This window comes from Salvelinus fontinalis, chromosome 33 (genome assembly GCF_029448725.1).
Source record: "Salvelinus fontinalis isolate EN_2023a chromosome 33, ASM2944872v1, whole genome shotgun sequence".
Classification (NCBI taxonomy): Eukaryota; Metazoa; Chordata; class Actinopteri; order Salmoniformes; family Salmonidae; genus Salvelinus; species Salvelinus fontinalis.
In genome coordinates, this window is record NC_074697.1 from 735,778 (window position 1) to 758,750 (window position 22,973).

The 22,973-nt window shown below is 39.7% G+C and overlaps 1 protein-coding gene across 4 annotated transcripts in view; it reads left to right on the top strand.

The window, feature by feature from the left end:
• LOC129831624 (contactin-5-like) overlaps positions 1-22,973 on the top strand; it is an 804,231-nt gene that overhangs the window by 539,205 nt on the left and 242,053 nt on the right. For all 4 annotated transcript variants that reach the window (XM_055894962.1, XM_055894963.1, XM_055894964.1 and 1 more), the window contains one exon: positions 5,724-5,826. In XM_055894962.1, the coding sequence (XP_055750937.1) occupies positions 5,724-5,826 (103 nt within the window). The remainder of the gene's footprint in view (positions 1-5,723; positions 5,827-22,973) is intronic.

Below are 22,973 nucleotides of genomic sequence, written 5' to 3' on the forward strand. Positions count from 1 at the left end.
ATCCCCAGCTACGATGAATGCAGCCTCAGGGTGTGTGGTTTCCAGTTTACAGAGAGTCAGATAGAGTTCCTTCAGGGCCATCGATGTGTCTGCTTGGGGGGGAATATATATGGCTGTGATTATGACCGAAGAGAATTCCCTTGGTAGATAATACCCGTGCTCGGATTTCATCGACCTTATTGTCAAGAGACTGGACATTGGCGAGTAGTATGCTAGGGAGTGGAGCGCGATGTGCCCGTCTCCGAAGCCTGACCAGGAGACCGCTACGTTTGCCCCTTTTACGGCGTCGCATAGGGTCCCCGGCTGGGATCAGGTCCATTGTATTGGGTGGAAGGCAAAACACTGGATCCCTTTCGGGAAAGTCATATTCATGGTAGGAACGGTGGTTAGTTGACGTTAATCGTATATTCAGTAGTTCCTCCCGACTGTATGTAATGAAATCTAAGATCACCTGGGGTACCAATGTAAGAAAAAACACATAAAAAAACAAAATACTGCATATTTTCCAAGGAACGCAAAGCGAGGCAGCCATCTCGCTCGGCGCCGGAAGTTCTCAGCTCAGCTTTGGGGCGGCGATATTCTCCTGGTTGAGCCCAGGGTCCCTTTCCGTCCAATATTTCCTCCCAAGTCCACGAGTCCTGGTTCCTCTCACGCTGCTTGATCCATGGATGGTGGGGTGTTCTGTCACGATCGTCTTCGTGAGAGAGAGAGGACCAAGACGCAACGTGTGCAAAATACATCTCTTTATTTTGGAAGAGAGAAAAAACACGAAACGAACACTATACACAAACTAACAAAACAACAAACGACCGTGAAGCTAAATAACATAAGTGCACAGACAAGCAACAAACGTTCAACATAGACAACACCCCACAAAAGCCTACTGCCCATGGCTGCCTTAAATATGGCTCCCAATCAGAGACAATGAATGACAGACAGCTTGTTTCTAGCATAAAGCTTTGCGGACCAAAGCACTGTTATAGATCACTTTAAATAATTAGATACGTTTAAATCTTCTACGAAATATTAAGCTAACACGGGTCTTTGCTTTTTGCTTCTTTCTTTAATTAATTAAGGCAGTTATATACAGTTTCAAATATTACATTACATAACACTTTACCCAAAACATTTAGTGTGTTCCCTCAGGCCACTACCCCACTATCACATATTTACAATACAACATCCATGTGTACGTGTGTGTGTAGAGTGTCTGTCTTATCATGTGTAGAGTGTCTGTCTTATCATGTGTATGTGTGTCCATAAGGTGTATTTGTATCTGTTATTTAAATCTGATTCTACTGCTGCATCAGTTACCTGATGTGGAATAGAGTTCCATGTAGTCATTACTCTATGGAGAACTGTGCGCCTCCCAAAGTCTGTTCTGGACTTGGGGACTGTGAAGAGACCTCTGGTGGTATGTATTGTGGGGTATGCATGGGTGTCCGAGCTGTGTGCTAGTAGTTGAAACAGACACCTCGATGTATTCAGCATGTCAACACTTCTTACAAAATCAAGTAGTGATGAAGTCAATCTCTCCTCCTCTTAGAGCCAGGAGAGATTGACATGCATATTATTAATGTTAGCTCTCCATGTACATTTAAGGGCCGTACTGTCCTGTTCCGAGCCACCGTTCCAAGATGGCACTGACAGACATGAAAGCTCTGCTTCTAGCTCCTAGAATCATTGCACTGTAAGGTCTACACCTGTTGTATTCGGCGCATGAGACAAATACAACTATTTGATTAGATGTTTACCAACTTTGCAGTATTTTTTTTCTCTTACATTATTAGCTCAGATTTCTTTGGGGTGAGTCCCCTACATCTCAACATGTACAGTCAGTAGCCCACATCTCAATAGAATCCTTTTCCCTGTCCTTTACTGTCTTCATTTCCATCGAAGAAAACAAGGGAGGCTGTGTGTGAAAAGTGAGTGTGTGTGTGTGCGTCCATCAGCATGTGGGTATCCGTCTGTCCTTCCGTCAGTGAGTGTGTATGTGTATGTCTGGTACTGGCAGTATGTACTGAAATGTGGTGCAACAGATGGTCACTTGCTATATCTGTGGGGAGTGTCATCATTTCAACTGTTTGTATGTCTGAGTATGAACTCATGAAAGGGTCTGCAGATGAAGGCATGTTGAAGCTTTGTGGCTCAACATGTGTAATGTTGGTTGTAGTATGGATGCTAGGTGATGGTAATGGATGCTAGGTGCTGGTAATGGATGCTAGCAGCAGAAGGTGTTAGTAATGCATGCTAGCAGCAAAAGGTGTTAGTAGTATGGATGCTAGGTGATGGTAATGGATGCTAGCAGCAAAAGGTGTTAGTAGTGGATGCTAGCAGCAGAAGGTGTTAGTAATGGATGCTAGCAGCAGAAGGTGTTAGTAATGGATGCTAGCAGCAAAAGGTGTTAGTAGTGGATGCTAGCAGCAGAAGGTGTTAGTAATGGATGCTAGCAGCAGAAGGTGTTAGTAATGGATGCTAGCAGCAGAAGGTGTTAGTAGTGGATGCTAGGTGATGGTAATGGATGCTAGCAGCAAAAGGTGTTAGTAATGGATGCTAGCAGCAGAAGGTGTTAGTAATGGATGCTAGCAGCAGAAGGTGTTAGTAATGGATGCTAGCAGCAGAAGGTGTTAGTAATGGATGCTAGCAGCAGAAGGTGTTAGTAATGGATGCTAGCAGCAGAAGGTGTTAGTAATGGATGCTAGCAGCAGAAGGTGTTAGTAATGGATGCAAGCAGCAGAAGGTGTTAGTAATGGATGCTAGCAGCAGAAGGTGTTAGTAATGGATGCTAGCAGCAGAAGGTGTTAGTAATGGATGCTAGCAGCAGAAGGTGTTAGTAATGGATGCTAGCAGCAGAAGGTGTTAGTAATGGATGCTAGCAGCAGAAGGTGTTAGTAATGGATGCTAGCAGCAGAAGGTGTTAGTAGTGGATGCTAGGTGATGGTAATGGATGCTAGCAGCAAAAGGTGTTAGTAGTGGATGCTAGCAACAGAAGGTGTTAGTAATGGATGCTAGCAGCAGAAGGTGTTAGTAATGGATGCTAGCAGCAGAAGGTGTTAGTAGTGGATGCTAGGTGATGGTAATGGATGCTAGCAGCAAAAGGTGTTAGTAGTGGATGCTAGCAGCAGAAGGTGTTAGTAATGGATGCTAGCAGCAGAAGGTGTTAGTAATGGATGCTAGCAGCAGAAGGTGTTAGTAATGGATGCTAGCAGCAGAAGGTGTTAGTAATGGATGCTAGCAGCAGAAGGTGTTAGTAGTGGATGCTAGGTGATGGTAATGGATGCTAGCAGCAAAAGGTGTTAGTAGTGGATGCTAGCAGCAGAAGGTGTTAGTAATGGATGCTAGCAGCAGAAGGTGTTAGTAATGGATGCTAGCAGCAGAAGGTGTTAGTAATGGATGCTAGCAGCAGAAGGTGTTAGTAATGGATGCTAGCAGCAGAAGGTGTTAGTAATGGATGCTAGCAGCAGAAGGTGTTAGTAATGGATGCAAGCAGCAGAAGGTGTTAGTAATGGATGCTAGCAGCAGAAGGTGTTAGTAATGGATGCTAGCAGCAGAAGATGTTAGTAATGGATGCTAGCAGCAGAAGGTGTTAGTAATGGATGCTAGCAGCAGAAGGTGTTAGTAATGGATGCTAGCAGCAGAAGGTGTTAGTAATGGATGCTAGCAGCAGAAGGTGTTAGTAATGGATGCTAGCAGCAGAAGGTGTTAGTAATGGATGCTAGCAGCAGAAGGTGTTAGTAATGGATGCTAGCAGCAGAAGGTGTTAGTAATGGATGCTTGCAGCAGAAGGTGTTAGTAATGGATGCTAGCAGCAGAAGGTGTTAGTAGTGGATGCTAGGTGATGGTAATGGATGCTAGCAGCAAAAGGTGTTAGTAATGGATGCTAGCAGCAGAAGGTGTTAGTAATGGATGCTAGCAGCAGAAGGTGTTAGTAATGGATGCTAGCAGCAGAAGGTGTTAGTAATTAATGCTAGCAGCAGAAGGTGTTAGTAATGGATGCTAGCAGCAGAAGGTGTTAGTAATGGATGCTAGCAGCAGAAGGTGATGGTAATGGATGCTAGCAGCAGAAGGTGTTAGTAATGGATGCTAGCAGCAGAAGGTGTTAGTAATGGATGCTAGCAGCAGAAGGTGTTAGTAATGGATGCTAGCAGCAGAAGGTGTTAGTAATGGATGCTAGCAGCAGAAGGTGTTAGTAATGGATGCTAGCAGCAGAAGGTGTTAGTAATGGATGCTAGCAGCAGAAGGTGTTAGTAATGGATGCTAGCAGCAGAAGGTGTTAGTAATGGATGCTAGCAGCAGAAGGTGTTAGTAATGGATGCAAGCAGCAGAAGGTGTTAGTAATGGATGCTAGCAGCAGAAGGTGTTAGTAATGGATGCTAGCAGCAGAAGATGTTAGTAATGGATGCTAGCAGCAGAAGGTGTTAGTAATGGATGCTAGCAGCAGAAGGTGTTAGTAATGGATGCTAGCAGCAGAAGGTGTTAGTAATGGATGCTAGCAGCAGAAGGTGTTAGTAATGGATGCTAGCAGCAGAAGGTGTTAGTAATGGATGCTAGCAGCAGAAGGTGTTAGTAATGGATGCTAGCAGCAGAAGGTGTTAGTAATGGATGCTTGCAGCAGAAGGTGTTAGTAATGGATGCTAGCAGCAGAAGGTGTTAGTAGTGGATGCTAGGTGATGGTAATGGATGCTAGCAGCAAAAGGTGTTAGTAATGGATGCTAGCAGCAGAAGGTGTTAGTAATGGATGCTAGCAGCAGAAGGTGTTAGTAATGGATGCTAGCAGCAGAAGGTGTTAGTAATTAATGCTAGCAGCAGAAGGTGTTAGTAATGGATGCTAGCAGCAGAAGGTGTTAGTAATGGATGCTAGCAGCAGAAGGTGATGGTAATGGATGCTAGCAGCAGAAGGTGTTAGTAATGGATGCTAGCAGCAGAAGGTGTTAGTAATGGATGCTAGCAGCAGAAGGTGTTAGTAATGGATGCTAGCAGCAGAAGGTGTTAGTAATGGATGCTAGCAGCAGAAGGTGTTAGTAATGGATGCTAGCAGCAGAAGGTGTTAGTAATGGATGCTAGCAGCAGAAGGTGTTAGTAATGGATGCTAGCAGCAGAAGGTGTTAGTAATGGATGCTAGCAGCAGAAGGTGTTAGTAATGGATGCTAGCAGCAGAAGGTGTTAGTAACAGATGCTAGCAGCAGAATAGTTATTCATAGGCTTGCGAACTGTATTATTTAGTGTTCCGCATGAGTAGCGAGACCCAAGCAGGCCTGTTAACCCTCATACACACACACACTGCATTAACTTAGCTTAACCCCAGGAAGAGTAGCTGCTGCCTTGGAATGCCTTGGCAATGTGGTTCCATAATAAATACAAATACATATTCACACACATCCAAACACACCAGGATACCCCAGGCGCCAAGCATCATCAGTACATATCTACCCAATGCACTTCTGCATCTTTGTCATCTTAACATCTGCACTACAGATTCAACACAGTGTTGGTGGGGGGTGGGATTCCAGATGAGGGAAGGTGTGTGTGTGTGTGTGTGTGTGTGTGTGTGTGTGGTTAACATACAATTTTTATCTCACATTTCCCAGACAGTCTTTCTTCAGCCGCTGTCTGTGTAACTTCTAGCTCGGGGAGATGGCATGCTGGGGAATGGTTGGTGTTTGATGTCCTGCTGATCACTAGACTTGATATCACTTCTGTCTTCTGTCATCTTTTGATTACAGGTATAATGGGAGAATATGAGCCTAAAATCGAGGTGCATTTCCCCCAATCTGTCCTGGCTGCCAAAGGAGTCACAGTGAGTCTGGAGTGTTTCGCCCTGGGGAAGTAAGTACAGAAACATCCTGTTTGATCCCCTGAACATACATATATCTCCTTTATGGTGGAACTTAGTGATACAAAATTCATGTTACTTTCTTAAAATTCCCCAGTTTTCTAGAAATACCAGCTGTAAGATTCCTAGACTGGGAAGGAATTAAAAGGAATTCCAGGAATTCTCCAACAGGTATTGCGGGAACAACTGGGGAAATTTGGGAACATTACTGGAATTTTGCAAAACTTAGTAAAATGCTAGCAAGAACCACCAGTAGATCCACTGACTATCATCCCTCATTCAACACTCGCAACAACCACCGGTAGATCCATTTAACCTGTCTAGGACTGCCCACATTCCACTGAAAAGGCAGAGCGCGTAATTAAAAAAATATATTTTTTTTAAATATTTAACTTTCACACATTAACCTGTTTGGGGTGCAAGCCCGAAATCGGAACGAAAATGACAACAGCTGCAGGGCGCGAAATTCAAAATCTATTTTTTAAAAATATTTAACTTTCACACAATAACAAGTCCAATACAGCATTTGAAAGATAAACATCTTGTCAATCCAGCCAACATGTCCGATTTTTTAAATGTTTTACAGAGAAAACACTACATATATTTATGTTAGCTCACCACCAAATACAAAAGTGGACAGACACGTATGAATATGATTATGATGTATGAATTATGATTCAAGTAGCATGCACAAGCCAACCGAAATAAACTAAAACCAACCTAAAGAACCCAGAAAAAACTACCTCAGATGAGTCATATAACATGTTACACAATAAATCTATGTTTTGTTCATAAAAAGTGCATATTTTAGCTACACTGCTCAAAAAAATAAAGGGAACACTTAAACAACACAATGTAACTCCAAGTCAATTACACTTCTGTGAAATCAAACTGTCCACTTAGGAAGCAACACTGATTGACAATAAATTTCACATGCTGTTGTGCAAATGGAATAGACAAAAGGTGGAAATTCTAGGCAATTAGCAAGACACCCCCCAAAACAGGAGTGATTCTGCAGGTGGTGACCACAGACCACTTCTCAGTTCCTATGCTTCCTGGCTGATGTTTTGGTCACTTTTGAATGCTGGCGGTGCTCTCACTCTAGTGGTAGCATGAGACGGAGTCTACTACCCACACAAGTGGCTCAGGTAGTGCAGTTCATCCAGGATGGCACATCAATGCGAACTGTGGCAAAAAAGTTTGCTGTGTCTGTCAGCGTAGTGTCCAGAGCATGCAGGCGCTACCAGGAGACAGGCCAGTACATCAGGAGACGTGGAGGAGGCCGTAGGAGGGCAACAACCCAGCAGCAGGACCGCTACCTCCGCCTTAGTGCAAGGAGGTGCACTGCCAGCGCCATGCAAAATGACCTCCAGCAGGCCACAAATGTGCATGTGTCTGCTCAAACGGTCAGAAACAGACTCCATGAGGGTGGTATGAGGGCCCGACGTCCACAGGTGGGGGTTGTGCTTACAGCCCAACATCGTGCAGGACGTTTGGCATTTGCCAGAGAACACCAAGATTGGCAAATTCGCCCCTGGCGCCCTGTGCTCTTCACAGATGAAAGCAGGTTCACACTGAGCACATGAGCACATGTGACAGACGTGACAGAGTCTGGAGACGCCGTGGAGAACGTTCTGCTGCCTGCAACATCCTCCAGCATGACCGGTTTGGCGATGCGTCAGTCATGGTGTGGGGTGGCATTTCTTTGTGGGGCCGCACAGCCCTCCATGTGCTCGCCAGAGGTAGCCTGACTGCCATTAGGTACCGAGATGAGATCCTCAGACCCCTTGTGAGACCAAATGCTGACACATGCACATTTGTGGCCTGCTGGAGGTCATTTTGCAGGGCTCTGGCAGTGCACCTCCTTGCACAAAGGCGGAGGTAGCGGTCCTGCTGCTGGGTTGTTGCCCTCCTACGGCCTCCTCCACGTCTCCTGATGTACTGGCCTGTCTCCTGGTAGCGCCTGCATGCTCTGGACACTACGCTGACAGACACAGCAAACTTTTTTGCCACAGTTCGCATTGATGTGCCATCCTGGATGAACTGCACTACCTGAGCCACTTGTGTGGGTAGTAGACTCCGTCTCATGCTACCACTAGAGTGAGAGCACCGCCAGCATTCAAAAGTGACCAAAACATCAGCCAGGAAGCATAGGAACTGAGAAGTGGTCTGTGGTCACCACCTGCAGAATCACTCCTGTTTTGGGGGGTGTCTTGCTAATTGCCTAGAATTTCCACCTTTTGTCTATTCCATTTGCACAACAGCATGTGAAATTTATTGTTAATCAGTGTTGCTTCCTAAGTGGACAGTTTGATTTTACAGAAGTGTGATTGACTTGGAGTTACATTGTGTTGTTTAAGTGTTCCCTTTATTTTTTTGAGCAGTGTATAAATCAGTTTTACATTGATGCTACCATAAATGCTACCACATAGCTACAGCCTGAATCCAGACGGGAGTAGCCAGAGAAAATACATACACCAACGTCGACTACTAATTACACCTCATAAAACATTTCAGAAAAACATATGGTGGATAGCTAATGAAAGACAGATATCGTGTGAATAAAGCCAATATTTCCGATTTTTGAAGTGTTTTACAGCGAAAACACAATATATCGTTATATTAGCTAACAACATAAGCTAGCATAAGGCAGCACTAGCATAAGTCAAGCGCTAGCCTAGCACAGTTAGCAGAGTTAGCACAGCACAGTTCGACAGATATATGAAAAAGCATCCCAAATTGGGTCCTTATCTTGGTTGATATTCCATCAGAATGTTGTAACGGGGTCCAATGTCCAGTAGAGTCTTTAGTTGGGTTCCAGAACGAACTATTTCCCTCTTTGGTTAGCAAGCACAATAGCATTGCGGCGCTAACCTCTCCTTCTTCAAAAAATTCTTCCAAAACATCACGTCTAAAGTCCAGAATAAATTGCAATAGTATAATTAAAGTATATTGAAAAAACATACTTTAGGATGATTTTGTGACATGTATCAAATAATATCGAAGTCAGAGATCATATTCACCGTTATCGACCTTCCAGAAGCCGAGACCAAATTATGCTTCGCGCCCGGAATTTTTTTTTAACTGCGCAGGTCTTACAAGAAGGTGTGTTATTCAGTCCATGGACGAGATATTCGACTGCTTTCAATTCTCACTTCCGCATTACAGCCTGATGAAGGCGTGTGACGTGTTTCTACGGTCCTAAGTGTAATGACCTTTTATAGACAAGGTCTTAAAGAGACACATCGCATTTTGGAAATCTCAATTCGGCTGGGAAAATGGCTGTAAAAATATTTCTGTTCGACTTAGAGAAACAATTCAAACATTTTTAGAAACTATAGACTGTTATCTATCCAACAGTAGTAAATATATGCATATTGTAAAATAAAAAGTTTCTTAGGAGGCCGTTTGAAAATGTGCACATATTTTCCAGTTTTTTCAATATTCAGCTTGCAGCCCAAACAGGTAGTCCAATACAGCTAATGAAAGACACAGATCGTGTGAATCCAGCCAACATGTCCGATTTTTAAAATGTTTTACAGGGAAGACACAATATGTAAAGATATAAATCTATTAGCTAAACTCATTAGCATAAGACACCATCTTTTATTTGTCCACCAACACCAGTAGCTATCACCAATTCGGCTAAACTAAGATATTGATAGCCACTAACCAAGAAAAAAACTCATCAGATGACAGTCTGATAACATATTTATGGTATGGGATAGGTTTTGTTAGAAAAATGTGCATATTTCAGGTAGATGTCATAGTTTACAATTGCACCCACCGTCCCAAATGGACTAGAATAATTACAATGAGCAACGTGTTTACCTAATTACTAATCATCAAACATTTCGTAAAAATACACAGCATACACTAATCGAAAGACACAGATCCTGTGAATACAGACAATATTTCAGATTTTCTAAGTGTCTTACAGCGAAAACACAATAAATCGTTATATTAGCATACCACATATGCAAACGTTACCAGAGCATTGATTCTAGCCAAAGAGAGTGATAACGTAATCATCGCCAAAATATATAAATTTTTTCACTAACCTTCTCAGAATTCTTCCGATGACACTCCTGTAACATCATATTACACAATCTATATACAGTTTGTTCGAAAATGTGCATATTTAGCCACCAAAATCATGGTTAGACAATGACAAAAGTTGCCCAGCTGGTCAGACAATGTCGTGCGCCATATTAGACAGTGATCTAGCCGTATACATAAATACTCATAACGTGACTAAAAAATATAGGGTGGACAGCGATTGATAGACAATTTAATTCTTAATACAATCGCTGATTTACATTTTTTAAATTATCCTTACTTTTCAATACAGTTTGCGCCAAGCGAAGCTACGTCAAACAAGATGGTGTCCTAAGCGATTAACATTTCTCGACAGAAACACGATTTATCATAATAAATTGTTCCTACTTTGAGCTGTTCTTCCATCAGTATCTTGGGCAAAGAATCCTTTCTTGGGTCTAATCGTCTTTTGGTCGAAAGCTGTCCTCTTGCCATGTAGAAATGCCCATTGCGTTCGGCATGAATTGGAACCGTGTCCAGAGATTCACAGTGTCTCAGAAATAAATGTCCCAAAATCGCACTAAACGGAAATAAATTGCTATAAAACGGTTTAAATTAACTACCTTATGATGTTTTTAACTCCTATAACGAGTAGAAACATGACCGGAGAAATATAACTGGCTTCACTAGTGCTTGGAAAAAGAGCAGGTCGGTGTCCACCGCGCGCCTGACGCAGCAGGAAAGGAATTCCTACCTACACGTGTTTTTGTTTTATAGGGGCTGTGATTGGGCAATCGATACCATTCAAATCGTCATCACGTAAAGGCATCCAGGGGAAGACGTAAGCAGTGTCTGTATGCGCATAGCAATAACAGTGGCCTTTAAACTGACTCCAGATCAGGGGCCAAAATGTGTGAAATCTGACTCCATGTCAGGGAAATTGCTGTAGAATGAGTTCTGTTCAACTCAGAGACAAAATTTCAACGGCTATAGAAACTAGAGACTGTTTTCTATCCAATAATAATAATAATATGCATATTGTACGATCAAGAATTTAGTAGGAAGCCGTTTCAAAAATTACACGATTTACATAAATAGTGACAACAGCATCCCCTAGCCTCAACAGGTTTTAATATAATCCCTTATTCAACAACCAGTAGATTAATTTACTATAATCCCTTATTCAACAACCATTAGATTAATTTACTATAATCCCTTATTCAACACTATCAACAACCAGTAGATTAATTTAATATAATCCCTTATTCAACACTATCAACAACCAGTAGATTAATTTACTATAATCCCTTATTCAACACTATCAACAACCAGTAGATTAATTTACTATAATCCCTTATTCAACACTATCAACAACCACCAGTAGATTAATTTACTATAATCCCTTATTCAACACTATAAACAACCACCAGTAGATTAATTTACTAAAATCCCTTATTCAACAATATAATCAACCACCAGTAGATTAATTTACTATAATCCCTTATTCAACAACCAGTAGATTAATTTACTATAATCCCTTATTCAACACTATCAACCACCAGTAGATTAATTTACTATACTCCCTTATTCAACACTATCAACAACCAGTAGATTAATTTACTATAATCCCTTATTCAACAACCATTAGATTAATTTACTATAATCCCTTATTCAACAACCATTAGATTAATTTACTATAATCCCTTATTCAACACTATCAACAACCAGTAGATTAATTTACTATAATCCCTTATTCAACACTATCAACAACCAGTAGATTAATTTACTATAATCCCTTATTCAACACTATAAACAACCAGTAGATTAATTTACTATAATTGTAACGGTCCTCCTTCTCTTCGGTCGAAAAGAAGGAGTATTGATCGAACCAAGGCGCAGTGGAGTTTGAACACATATTTATTAACGAGAAAACACGAACTTGAATAAACTAACAAAACAACAAACGGTGTAGACAGACCTAGACGACGAACTTACATGAAACAAGAAGAACGCACGAATAGAGAAAACAGGCTACACAAAAACAACGATGAACAAAACAAACCGAAAACAGTCCCGTGTGGTGCAACGACATACACAAACACGGAAGACAATCACCCACAACGAACACTGTGACAACGCCTACCTAAATATGACTCTTAATTAGAGGAAAACGCAAAACACCTGCCTCTAATTAAGAGCCATACCAGGCAACCCAAAACCAACACAGAAACAGAAAACATAGAATGCCCACCCAACCTCACGTCCTGACCAACTAACACACATAACAACTAACATAAATTGGTCAGGAACGTGACAATAATCCCTTATTCAACACTATAAACAACCACCAGTAGATTAATTTACTATAATCCCTTATTCAACAACCAGTAGATTAATTTACTATAATCCCTTATTCAACAACCAGTAGATTAATTTACTATAATCCCTCATTCAACACTATCAACAACCACCGGTAGATTAATTTACTATAATCCCTTATTCAACACTATAAACAGCCACCAGTAGATTCGTTGATTGTCATTCCTTATTCAGGTTAAATACATTTTTCATAATGGTTGTATAAAAACATTTTCCAGATGAAAACATTTCCGTACATTACTGATACTAGTTCCTATGTTTCTTGTAAACTGGGTGAACCAAACCCTATACAGCAACACACTACAATTTAGACCAAACCCTATACACACTACAATTTAGACCAAACCCTAAAGAGCAACACACTACAATCCAGACCAAACCCTAAACACACTACAATCCAGACCAAACCCCAAACACACTACAATCCAGACCAAACCCTAAACACACTACAATCCAGACCAAACCCCAAACACACTACAATCCAGACCAAACCCCAAACACACTACAATCCAGACCAAACCCTAAACACACTACAATCCAGACCAAACCCCAAACACACTACAATCCAGACCAAACCCTAAACAGCAACACACTACAATCCAGACCAAACCCTAAACACACTACAATCCAGACCAAACCCTAAACACACTACAATCCAGACCAAACCCTAAACAGCAACACACTACAATCCAGACCAAACCCTATACAGCAACACACTACAATCCAGACCAAACCCTAAACACACTACAATCCAGACCAAACCCTAAACACACTACAATCCAGACCAAACCCTAAACAGCAACACACTACAATCCAGACCAAACCCTATACAGCAACACACTACAATCCAGACCAAACCCTAAACACACTACAATCCAGACCAAACCCTATACAGCAACACACTACAATCCAGACCAAACCCTAAACACACTACAATCCAGACCAAACCCTATACAGCAACACACTACAATCCAGACCAAACCCTAAACACACTACAATCCAGACCAAACCCTATACAGCAACACACTACAATCCAGACCAAACCCTAAACACACTACAATCCAGACCAAACCCTAAACACACTACAATCCAGACCAAACCCTAAACAGCAACACACTACAATCCAGACCAAACCCTAAACACACTACAATCCAGACCAAACCCTAAACACACTACAATCCAGACCAAACCCTATACACACTACAATCCAGACCAAACCCTATACAGCAACACACTACAATCCAGACCAAACCCTAAACACACTACAATCCAGACCAAACCCTAAACACACTACAATCCAGACCAAACCCTAAACAGCAACACACTACAATCCAGACCAAACCCTAAACACACTACAATCCAGACCAAACCCCAAACACACTACAATCCAGACCAAACCCTAAACACACTACAATCCAGACCAAACCCCAAACACACTACAATCCAGACCAAACCCCAAACACACTACAATCCAGACCAAACCCTATACAGCAACACACTACAATCCAGACCAAACCCTAAACACACTACAATCCAGACCAAACCCTATACAGCAACACACTACAATCCAGACCAAACCCTAAACAGCAACACACTACAATCCAGACCAAACCCTAAACAGCAACACACTACAATCCAGACCAAACCCTAAACACACTACAATCCAGACCAAACCCTAAACACACTACAATCCAGACCAAACCCTAAACACACTACAATCCAGACCAAACCCTAAACACACTACAATCCAGACCAAACCCTAAACACACTACAATCCAGACCAAACCCTAAACACACTACAATCCAGACCAAACCCTAAACACACTACAATCCAGACCAAACCCTATACAGCAACACACTACAATCCAGACCAAACCCTATACAGCAACACACTACAATCCAGACCAAACCCTATACAGCAACACACTACAATCCAGACCAAACCCTATACAGCAACACACTACAATCCAGACCAAACCCTAAACAGCAACACACTACAATCCAGACCAAACCCTAAACACACTACAATCCAGACCAAACCCTAAACACACTACAATCCAGACCAAACCCTATACACACTACAATCCAGACCAAACCCTATACAGCAACACACTACAATCCAGACCAAACCCTAAACAGCAACACACTACAATCCAGACCAAACCCTAAACACACTACAATCCAGACCAAACCCTAAACACACTACAATCCAGACCAAACCCTAAACACACTACAATCCAGACCAAACCCTATACAGCAACACACTACAATCCAGACCAAACCCTATACACACTACAATCCAGACCAAACCCTAAACACACTACAATCCAGACCAAACCCTAAACACACTACAATCCAGACCAAACCCTAAACACACTACAATCCAGACCAAACCCTAAACACACTACAATCCAGACCAAACCCTATACACACTACAATCCAGACCAAACCCTATACAGCAACACACTACAATCCAGACCAAACCCTAAACACACTACAATCCAGACCAAACCCTAAACACATTACAATCCAGACCAAACATGATGAAGGCTATAAGGCTTTTTATGACCATGTACAGAACATTGTTATGTAGGCTCTGACTCGGCTATACATCCGCTCACTATTGTAAACGTCTATAAGAGCCAAAAACCTTTCTTATATTAACATTCAGTCCAGGCTGGATGTTGAGCCACTGTATTACCAGTTGGAGACATCATGGCCTGCTAGATGCCATGTTAGTGCTGGTGGAAGCAGGAGTGGAGAGGAAACTGTATTACCAGTTGGAGCCATCATGGCCTGCTAGATGCCATGTTAGTGCTGGTGGAAGCAGGAGTGGAGAGGAAACTGGGCCCTGGGGAGCCACGTGTTGTGATAATGGAAAGTAATGCCAGCCAGTGTTTGCAGGGTGTTTTTAATAGCTGTTGTGTAGCGTGGAAGCCAAGAGCCAGCCCGGCCACCACCAGTGGAACGCCAGGAGGGAAAAACACACTAACATTTGTCAGCATGGTACAGGCCAACATCACAGAGACCAGGACCACTTGTCTATGATGCTGAGTGTCACGCAACCAATGGTGGCTGGTTTCTTGGTTTACAAAGCAGCATGACATGAAGGGTGGAGTTTTAACATTAGGCTGATGTATACTGTGTGATAATAATGATCTGTAAAAGCTTGATGTAGCCCTAATGGATTCTGGATGTAGAACAGGCAGCACTTTGAAAATAAACAAATATCAAATGAACATGTCATTTAAGGAATCTGTAGAGCATCAGAAAGACAGACAGAGACAGGCAGACAGAGACAGGCAGACAGAGACAGGCAGACAGAGACAGGCAGACAGAGACAGGCAGACAGAGACAGGCAGACAGAGACAGGCAGACAGAGACAGGCAGAACGAGACAGGAAGACAGAGACAGGCAGACAGAGACAGGCAGACAGAGACAGGCAGACAGAGACAGGCAGATAGAGACAGGCAGATAGAGGCAGGCAGACAGAGGCAGGCAGACAGAGACAGGCAGACAGAAGCAGGCAGACAGAGGCAGGCAGACAGAGGCAGGCAGACAGAGGCAGGCAGACAGAGGCAGGCAGACAGAGACAGGCAGACAGAGACAGGCAGACAGAGGCAGGCAGACAGAGGCAGGCAGACAGAGGCAGGCAGACAGACAGAGGCAGGCAGGCAGGCAGACAGAGGCAGGCAGACAGACAGACAGAGGCAGGCAGACAGACAGAGGCAGGCAGACAGACAGAGGCAGGCAGACAGACAGAGGCAGGCAGACAGACAGAGGCAGGCAGACAGAGGCAGGCAGACAGAGGCAGGCAGACAGAGACAGGCAGACAGAGACAGGCGATCAACAGCAGAGTTGGTTAAAGACGTTTACACCCTCTTGTTGATCTCTTAAGGCAAAGCTTAAAAGGAATGTTTTGCATAACAAGATAATTGTTCATTTCCAAACATAATCCTGGTTCAGTCCTACTTCTTCTGTTGTTGTTTATAATGATTATTTGTGTTAAATAAGGCATAACCGGTTCCCAACTAGAGTGCAAACAGCTTCTAATCTGACGCTACCACTGAAGGACCTAGTAATTATTTACAATGCTTTCAAGGGGTTGCTGTCTGAGTCAGTCATTTACAATGAATGATCTACATTAGAATAAGAAGTAATTACCAAAAGCCTATAGACATTGCCCTGCCTGCATGCTTACTCTCCCATCTCCTCTGCTTGACTTTATTCTATTAAAACGTATACAGGAGCTCAGCAAACAGACTGCAGTAGACCTTGACCTGCTCTCCCCGAAATACATCCCAAATGGTACACTATTCACCATGAAGTGCACTACTTTTGACCAGGGCCCATAGAGCTGTAGTCCACTACTTTTGACCAGGGCCCATAGGGCTGTAGTGCACTACTTTTGACCAGGGCCCATAGGGCTGTAGTGCACTACTTTTGACCAGGGCCCATAGGGCTGTAGTGCACTACTTTTGACCAGGGCCCATAGAGCTGTAGTGCACTACTTTTGACCAGGGCCCATAGAGCTGTAGTGCACTACTTTTGACCAGGGCCCATAGAGCTGTAGTGCACTACTTTTGACCAGGGCCCATAGAGCTGTAGTGCACTACTTTTGACCAGGGCCCACAGGGCTGTAGGGTACCATTTGGGAGACAGACCCTGTCTCTTAACTAACTTGGGCCTGATTGCTGTCATTGGCGTGGTGATCCTGGTGACTTTACCCTTCTACACCTACAAATGAATGATTTATCTATGTGGTCTATCAAGAAATGCCAGTCTTTATACTGTGAACTTGCCATTCGTTTAGTTCTCGTTCCTGTCGATCACTATGTATGATAGCTGCAGGTTCAGATGGAAGAGAGAAGGGTCTTGGTGTGGATATTGGAAAAGCTTTTTTTTTATTCTCTATAGAGTAGACAACACCTGTCTGTCTGTCTGTCTGTCTGTCTGTCTGTCTGTCTGTCTGCCTGCCTGCCTGCCTGCCTGCCTGCCTGCTGGTCATTCCGTCTGTCTGCCTGCCTGCCTGCCTGCCTGCCTGCTGGTCATTCCGTCTGTCTGCCTGCCTGCCTGCCTGCCTGCCTGCCTGCTGGTCATTCCGTCTGTCTGTCTGTCTGTCTATCTGTCAGCCTGCCTGCCTGCCTGCTGGTCATTCCGTCTGTCTGTCTGTCTGTCTGTCTGGCAGCCTGCCTGCCTGCTGGTCATTCCGTCTGTCTGTCTGTCTGTCTGTCTGTCAGCCTGCCTGCCTGCTGGTCATTCCGTCTGTCTGCCTGTCTGCGCTTGTCTGTCTGTCTGTCTGTCTGTCTGCCTGCCTGCTGGTCATTCCATCTGTCTGTCTGTCTGTCTGTCTGTCTGTCTGTCTGTCTGTCTGTCTGTATGTCTGTCTGTCTGTCTGCCTGTATCCCTGTCTGCCTGCCTGCCTGCTGGTCATTCCGTCTGTCTTCCTGTCTGCCTGTCTGCCTGTCTGCCTGTCTGCCTGTCTGTCTGTCTGCCTGCCTGCTGGTTATTCCGTCTGTCTGTCTGTCTGTCTGTCTCCGCTTGTCTGTCTGTCTGTCTGTCTGTCTGTCTGTATGTATGTCTGTCTGTCTGTCTGCCTGCCTGCTGGTCATTCCGTCTGTCTGTCTGTCTGTCTGTCTGTCTGTCTGTCTGTCTGTCTGTTTCTGGCTGTCTGTCTGTCTGGATGTTTGCTTAGGGATATCTGTCAACGACAACACTGTGTGGGAAACTGTCTGAGATAGAGGTTTATAGGCTGAAAAATAACACTGGCCTGTATGTGTAAAAATGTACCAATGTTTTTAAATGGTCTATGATTACATTTTGTCCATGTTGGGCTACTGTACATTGACGTTCTATGGGTTCACTAGTGTCCTGTCGAAGACCATGTTCTATGGGTTCACTAGTGTCCTGTCGAAGAACCATGTTCTATGGATTCACTAGTGTCCTGTCGTTGAACCATGTTCTATGGATTCATTAGTGTCCTGTCGAAGAACCATGTTCTATGGATTCATTAGTGTCCTGTCGAAGAACCATGTTCTATGGATTCATTAGTGTCCTGTCGAAGACCATGTTCTATGGATTCATTAGTGTCCTGTCGAAGAACCACGTTCTATGGATTCATTAGTGTCCTGGATTTATTAGTGTCCTGTTCTAATAGTTCTAGTAGTTCTAATAGTTCTAGTACTTCTAATAGTTCTAATAGTTCTAATAGTTCTAGTACTTCTAATAGTTCTAATAGTTCTAGTAGTTGTACTAGTTCTATTAGTTGTAATAGTTCTAGTAGTTGTAATAGTTCTAATAGTTCTAGTAGTTCTAATAGTTCTAATAGTTCTAGTACTTCTAATAGTTCTAATAGTTCTAGTAGTTGTACTAGTTCTATTAGTTGTAATAGTTCTAATAGTTCTAGTAGTTCTAATAGTTCTAGTACTTCTAATAGTTCTAATAGTTCTAAAAGTTCTAGTACTTCTAATAGTTCTAATAGTTCTAAAAGTTCTAGTACTTCTAATAGTTCTAGTAGTTCTAATAGTTCTAATAGTTCTAGTAGTTGTACTAGTTCTATTAGTTGTAATAGTTCTAGTAGTTCTAATAGTTCTAGTACTTCTAATAGTTCTAGTAGTTATAATAGTTCTAGTAGTTGTACTAGTTCTATTAGTTGTAATAGTTGTAAAAGTTCTAATAGTTCTAATAGTTCTAATAGTTGTAATAGTTGTAAAAGTTCTAATAGTTCTAGTAGTTGTAATATTCTAATAGTTCTAATAGTTCTAATAGTTCTAATAGTTCTAATAGTTGTAATAGTTGTAAAAGTTCTAATAGTTCTAGTAGTTGTAATATTCTAATAGTTCTAAAAGTTCTAATAGTTCTAATAGTTCTAATAGTTGTAATAGTTGTAAAAGTTCTAATAGTTCTAATAGTTCTAATAGTTCTAATAGTTGTAATAGTTGTAAAAGTTCTAATAGTTCTAATAGTTCTAATAGTTCTAATAGTTCTAATAGTTCTAGTAGTTGTAATAGTTCTAGTAGTTGTAATAGTTCTAATAGTTCTAGTAGTTCTAATAGTTCTAATAGTTGTAATAGTTGTAATAGTTGTAATAGTTCTAGTAGTTGTAATAGTTCTAATAGTTCTAATAGTTCTAATAGTTCTAATAGTTCTAATAGTTCTAATAGTTCTAGTAGTTGTAATAGTTCTAATAGTTCTAATAGTTGTAATAGTTCTAATAGTTGTAATAGTTGTAATAGTTCTAATAGTTCTAATAGTTGTAATAGTTGTAATAGTTCTAATAGTTGTAATAGTTCTAGTAGTTGTAATAGTTCTAGTAGTTCTAATAGTTCTAATAGTTCTAATAGTTCTAATAGTTCTAATAGTTCTAATAGTTCTAATAGTTCTAATAGTTGTAAAAGTTCTAATAGTTCTAATAGTTGTAATAGTTGTAAAAGTTCTAATAGTTGTAATAGTTGTAATAGTTCTAGTAGTTGTAATAGTTCTAGTAGTTGTAATAGTTCTAGTAGTTGTAATAGTTCTAGTAGTTCTAATAGTTCTAATAGTTCTAGTAGTTGTAATAGTTCTAGTAGTTCTAATAGTTCTAATAGTTCTAGTAGTTGTAAAAGTTCTAATAGTTCTAATAGTTCTAATAGTTCTAGTAGTTGTAATAGTTCTAATAGTTCTAGTAGTTGTAATAGTTGTAATAGTTCTAATAGTTCTAATAGTTCTAATAGTTCTAATAGTTCTAATAGTTCTAATAGTTCTAGTAGTTGTAATAGTTCTAATAGTTCTAGTAGTTGTAATAGTTCTAATAGTTCTAATAGTTCTAATAGTTCTAATAGTTCTAGTAGTTGTACTAGTTCTAATAGTTCTAGTAGTTCTAATAGTTGTAATAGTTGTAATAGTTCTAGTAGTTGTACTAGTTCTAATAGTTCTAGTAGTTCTAATAGTTGTAATAGTTGTAAAAGTTCTAATAGTTCTAGTAGTTGTACTAGTTCTAATAGTTCTAATAGTTCTAGTAGTTCTAATAGTTCTAGTAGTTCTAGTAGTTCTAATAGTTCTAATAGTTCTAATAGTTCTAGTAGTTCTAATAGTTGTAATAGTTGTAAAAGTTCTAATAGTTCTAGTAGTTGTACTAGTTCTAATAGTTCTAATAGTTCTAATAGTTCTAATAGTTCTAGTAGTTGTACTAGTTCTAATAGTTCTAGTAGTTCTAATAGTTCTAATAGTTGTAATAGTTGTAAAAGTTCTAATAGTTCTAATAGTTCTAATAGTTCTAGTAGTTGTAATAGTTCTAATAGTTCTAGTAGTTGTAATAGTTGTAATAGTTCTAATAGTTCTAATAGTTCTAATAGTTCTAATAGTTCTAATAGTTCTAGTAGTTGTAATAGTTGTAATAGTTCTAGTAGTTGTAATAGTTCTAATAGTTCTAATAGTTCTAATAGTTCTAATAGTTCTAGTAGTTGTAATAGTTCTAATAGTTCTAATAGTTCTAATAGTTCTAGTAGTTGTAATAGTTCTAGTAGTTCTAATAGTTCTAATAGTTCTAATAGTTCTAGTAGTTGTAATAGTTGTAATAGTTCTAGTAGTTGTAATAGTTCTAATAGTTCTAATAGTTCTAATAGTTCTAATAGTTCTAGTAGTTGTAATAGTTCTAATAGTTCTAATAGTTCTAATAGTTCTAATAGTTCTAGTAGTTGTAATAGTTCTAGTAGTTGTACTAGTTCTAATAGTTCTAATAGTTCTAATAGTTCTAATAGTTCTAATAGTTCTAATAGTTCTAATAGTTCTAGTAGTTGTAATAGTTCTAGTAGTTCTAATAGTTCTAATAGTTCTAATAGTTCTAATAGTTCTAGTAGTTCTAATAGTTCTAGTAGTTGTAATAGTTCTAGTAGTTCTAATAGTTCTAGTAGTTGTAATAGTTCTAGTAGTTCTAATAGTTCTAGTAGTTGTACTAGTTCTAATAGTTCTAGTAGTTCTAATAGTTCTAATAGTTGTAATAGTTGTAAAAGTTCTAATAGTTCTAGTAGTTGTAGTAGTTGTAAAAGTTCTAATAGTTCTAATAGTTCTACTAGTTCTAATAGTTCTAATAGTTCTAATAGTTGTACTAGTTCTAATAGTTCTAATAGTTCTAATAGTTCTAATAGTTCTAATAGTTCTAATAGTTCTAATAGGTCTAATAGTTCTAATAGTTGTACTAGTTCTAATAGTTGTACTAGTTCTAATAGTTGTAATAGTTCTAGTAGTTGTAATAGTTCTAATAGTTCTAATAGTTGTAATAGTTCTAGTAGTTCTAGTAGTTGTACTAGTTCTAATAGTTCTAATAGTTCTAATAGTTCTAGTAGTTCTAGTAGTTCTAATAGTTCTAATAGTTCTAATAGTTGTAATAGTTCTAATAGTTGTAATAGTTCTAATAGTTCTAATAGTTCTAGTAGTTCTAATAGTTCTAATAGTTCTAGTAGTTGTACTAGTTCTAATAGTTCTAATAGTTCTAATAGTTCTAGTAGTTCTAGTAGTTCTAATAGTTCTAATAGTTCTAATAGTTCTAATAGTTCTAGTAGTTGTAATAGTTCTAATAGTTCTAATAGTTGTAATAGTTCTAATAGTTCTAATAGTTCTAATAGTTCTAATAGTTCTAGTAGTTGTACTAGTTCTAATAGTTCTAATAGTTCTAATAGTTCTAGTAGTTCTAGTAGTTCTAATAGTTCTAATAGTTGTAATAGTTGTAATAGTTGTAATAGTTGTAAAAGTTCTAATAGTTCTAATAGTTCTAATAGTTCTAGTAGTTGTAATAGTTCTAGTAGTTGTAATAGTTCTAGTAGTTCTAGTAGTTCTAGTAGTTGTAATAGTTCTAGTAGTTCTAATAGTTGTAATAGTTGTAAAAGTTCTAATAGTTCTAGTAGTTGTAATAGTTGTAAAAGTTCTAATAGTTCTAGTAGTTGTAATATTCTAATAGTTCTAATAGTTCTAGTAGTTGTAATAGTTGTAAAAGTTCTAATAGTTCTAGTAGTTGTAATATTCTAATAGTTCTAATAGTTCTAGTAGTTGTAATAGTTGTAAAAGTTCTAATAGTTCTAGTAGTTGTAATATTCTAATAGTTCTAATAGTTCTAGTAGTTGTAATAGTTGTAAAAGTTCTAATAGTTCTAGTAGTTGTAATATTCTAATAGTTCTAGTAGTTGTAATAGTTGTAAAAGTTCTAATAGTTCTAGTAGTTGTAATATTCTAATAGTTCTAGTAGTTGTAATAGTTGTAAAAGTTCTAATAGTTCTAGTAGTTGTAATATTCTAATAGTTCTAGTAGTTGTAATAGTTCTAATAGTTCTAATAGTTCTAATAGTTCTAATAGTTCTAATAGTTCTAATAGTTCTAGTAATTGTAATAGTTCTAGTAGTTGTAATAGTTCTAATAGTTCTAGTAGTTGTAATAGTTGTAATAGTTGTAATAGTTCTAATAGTTCTAATAGTTCTATTAGTTGTAATAGTTCTAGTAGTTGTAATAGTTCTAGTAGTTGTAATAGTTCTAATAGTTCTAATAGTTCTAATAGTTCTAATAGTTCTAGTAGTTGTAATAGTTCTAATAGTTCTAGTAGTTGTAATAGTTGTAATAGTTGTAATAGTTCTAATAGTTCTAATAGTTCTATTAGTTGTAATAGTTCTAGTAGTTGTAATAGTTCTAGTAGTTGTAATAGTTCTAGTAGTTGTAATAGTTCTAATAGTTCTAATAGTTCTAATAGTTCTAATAGTT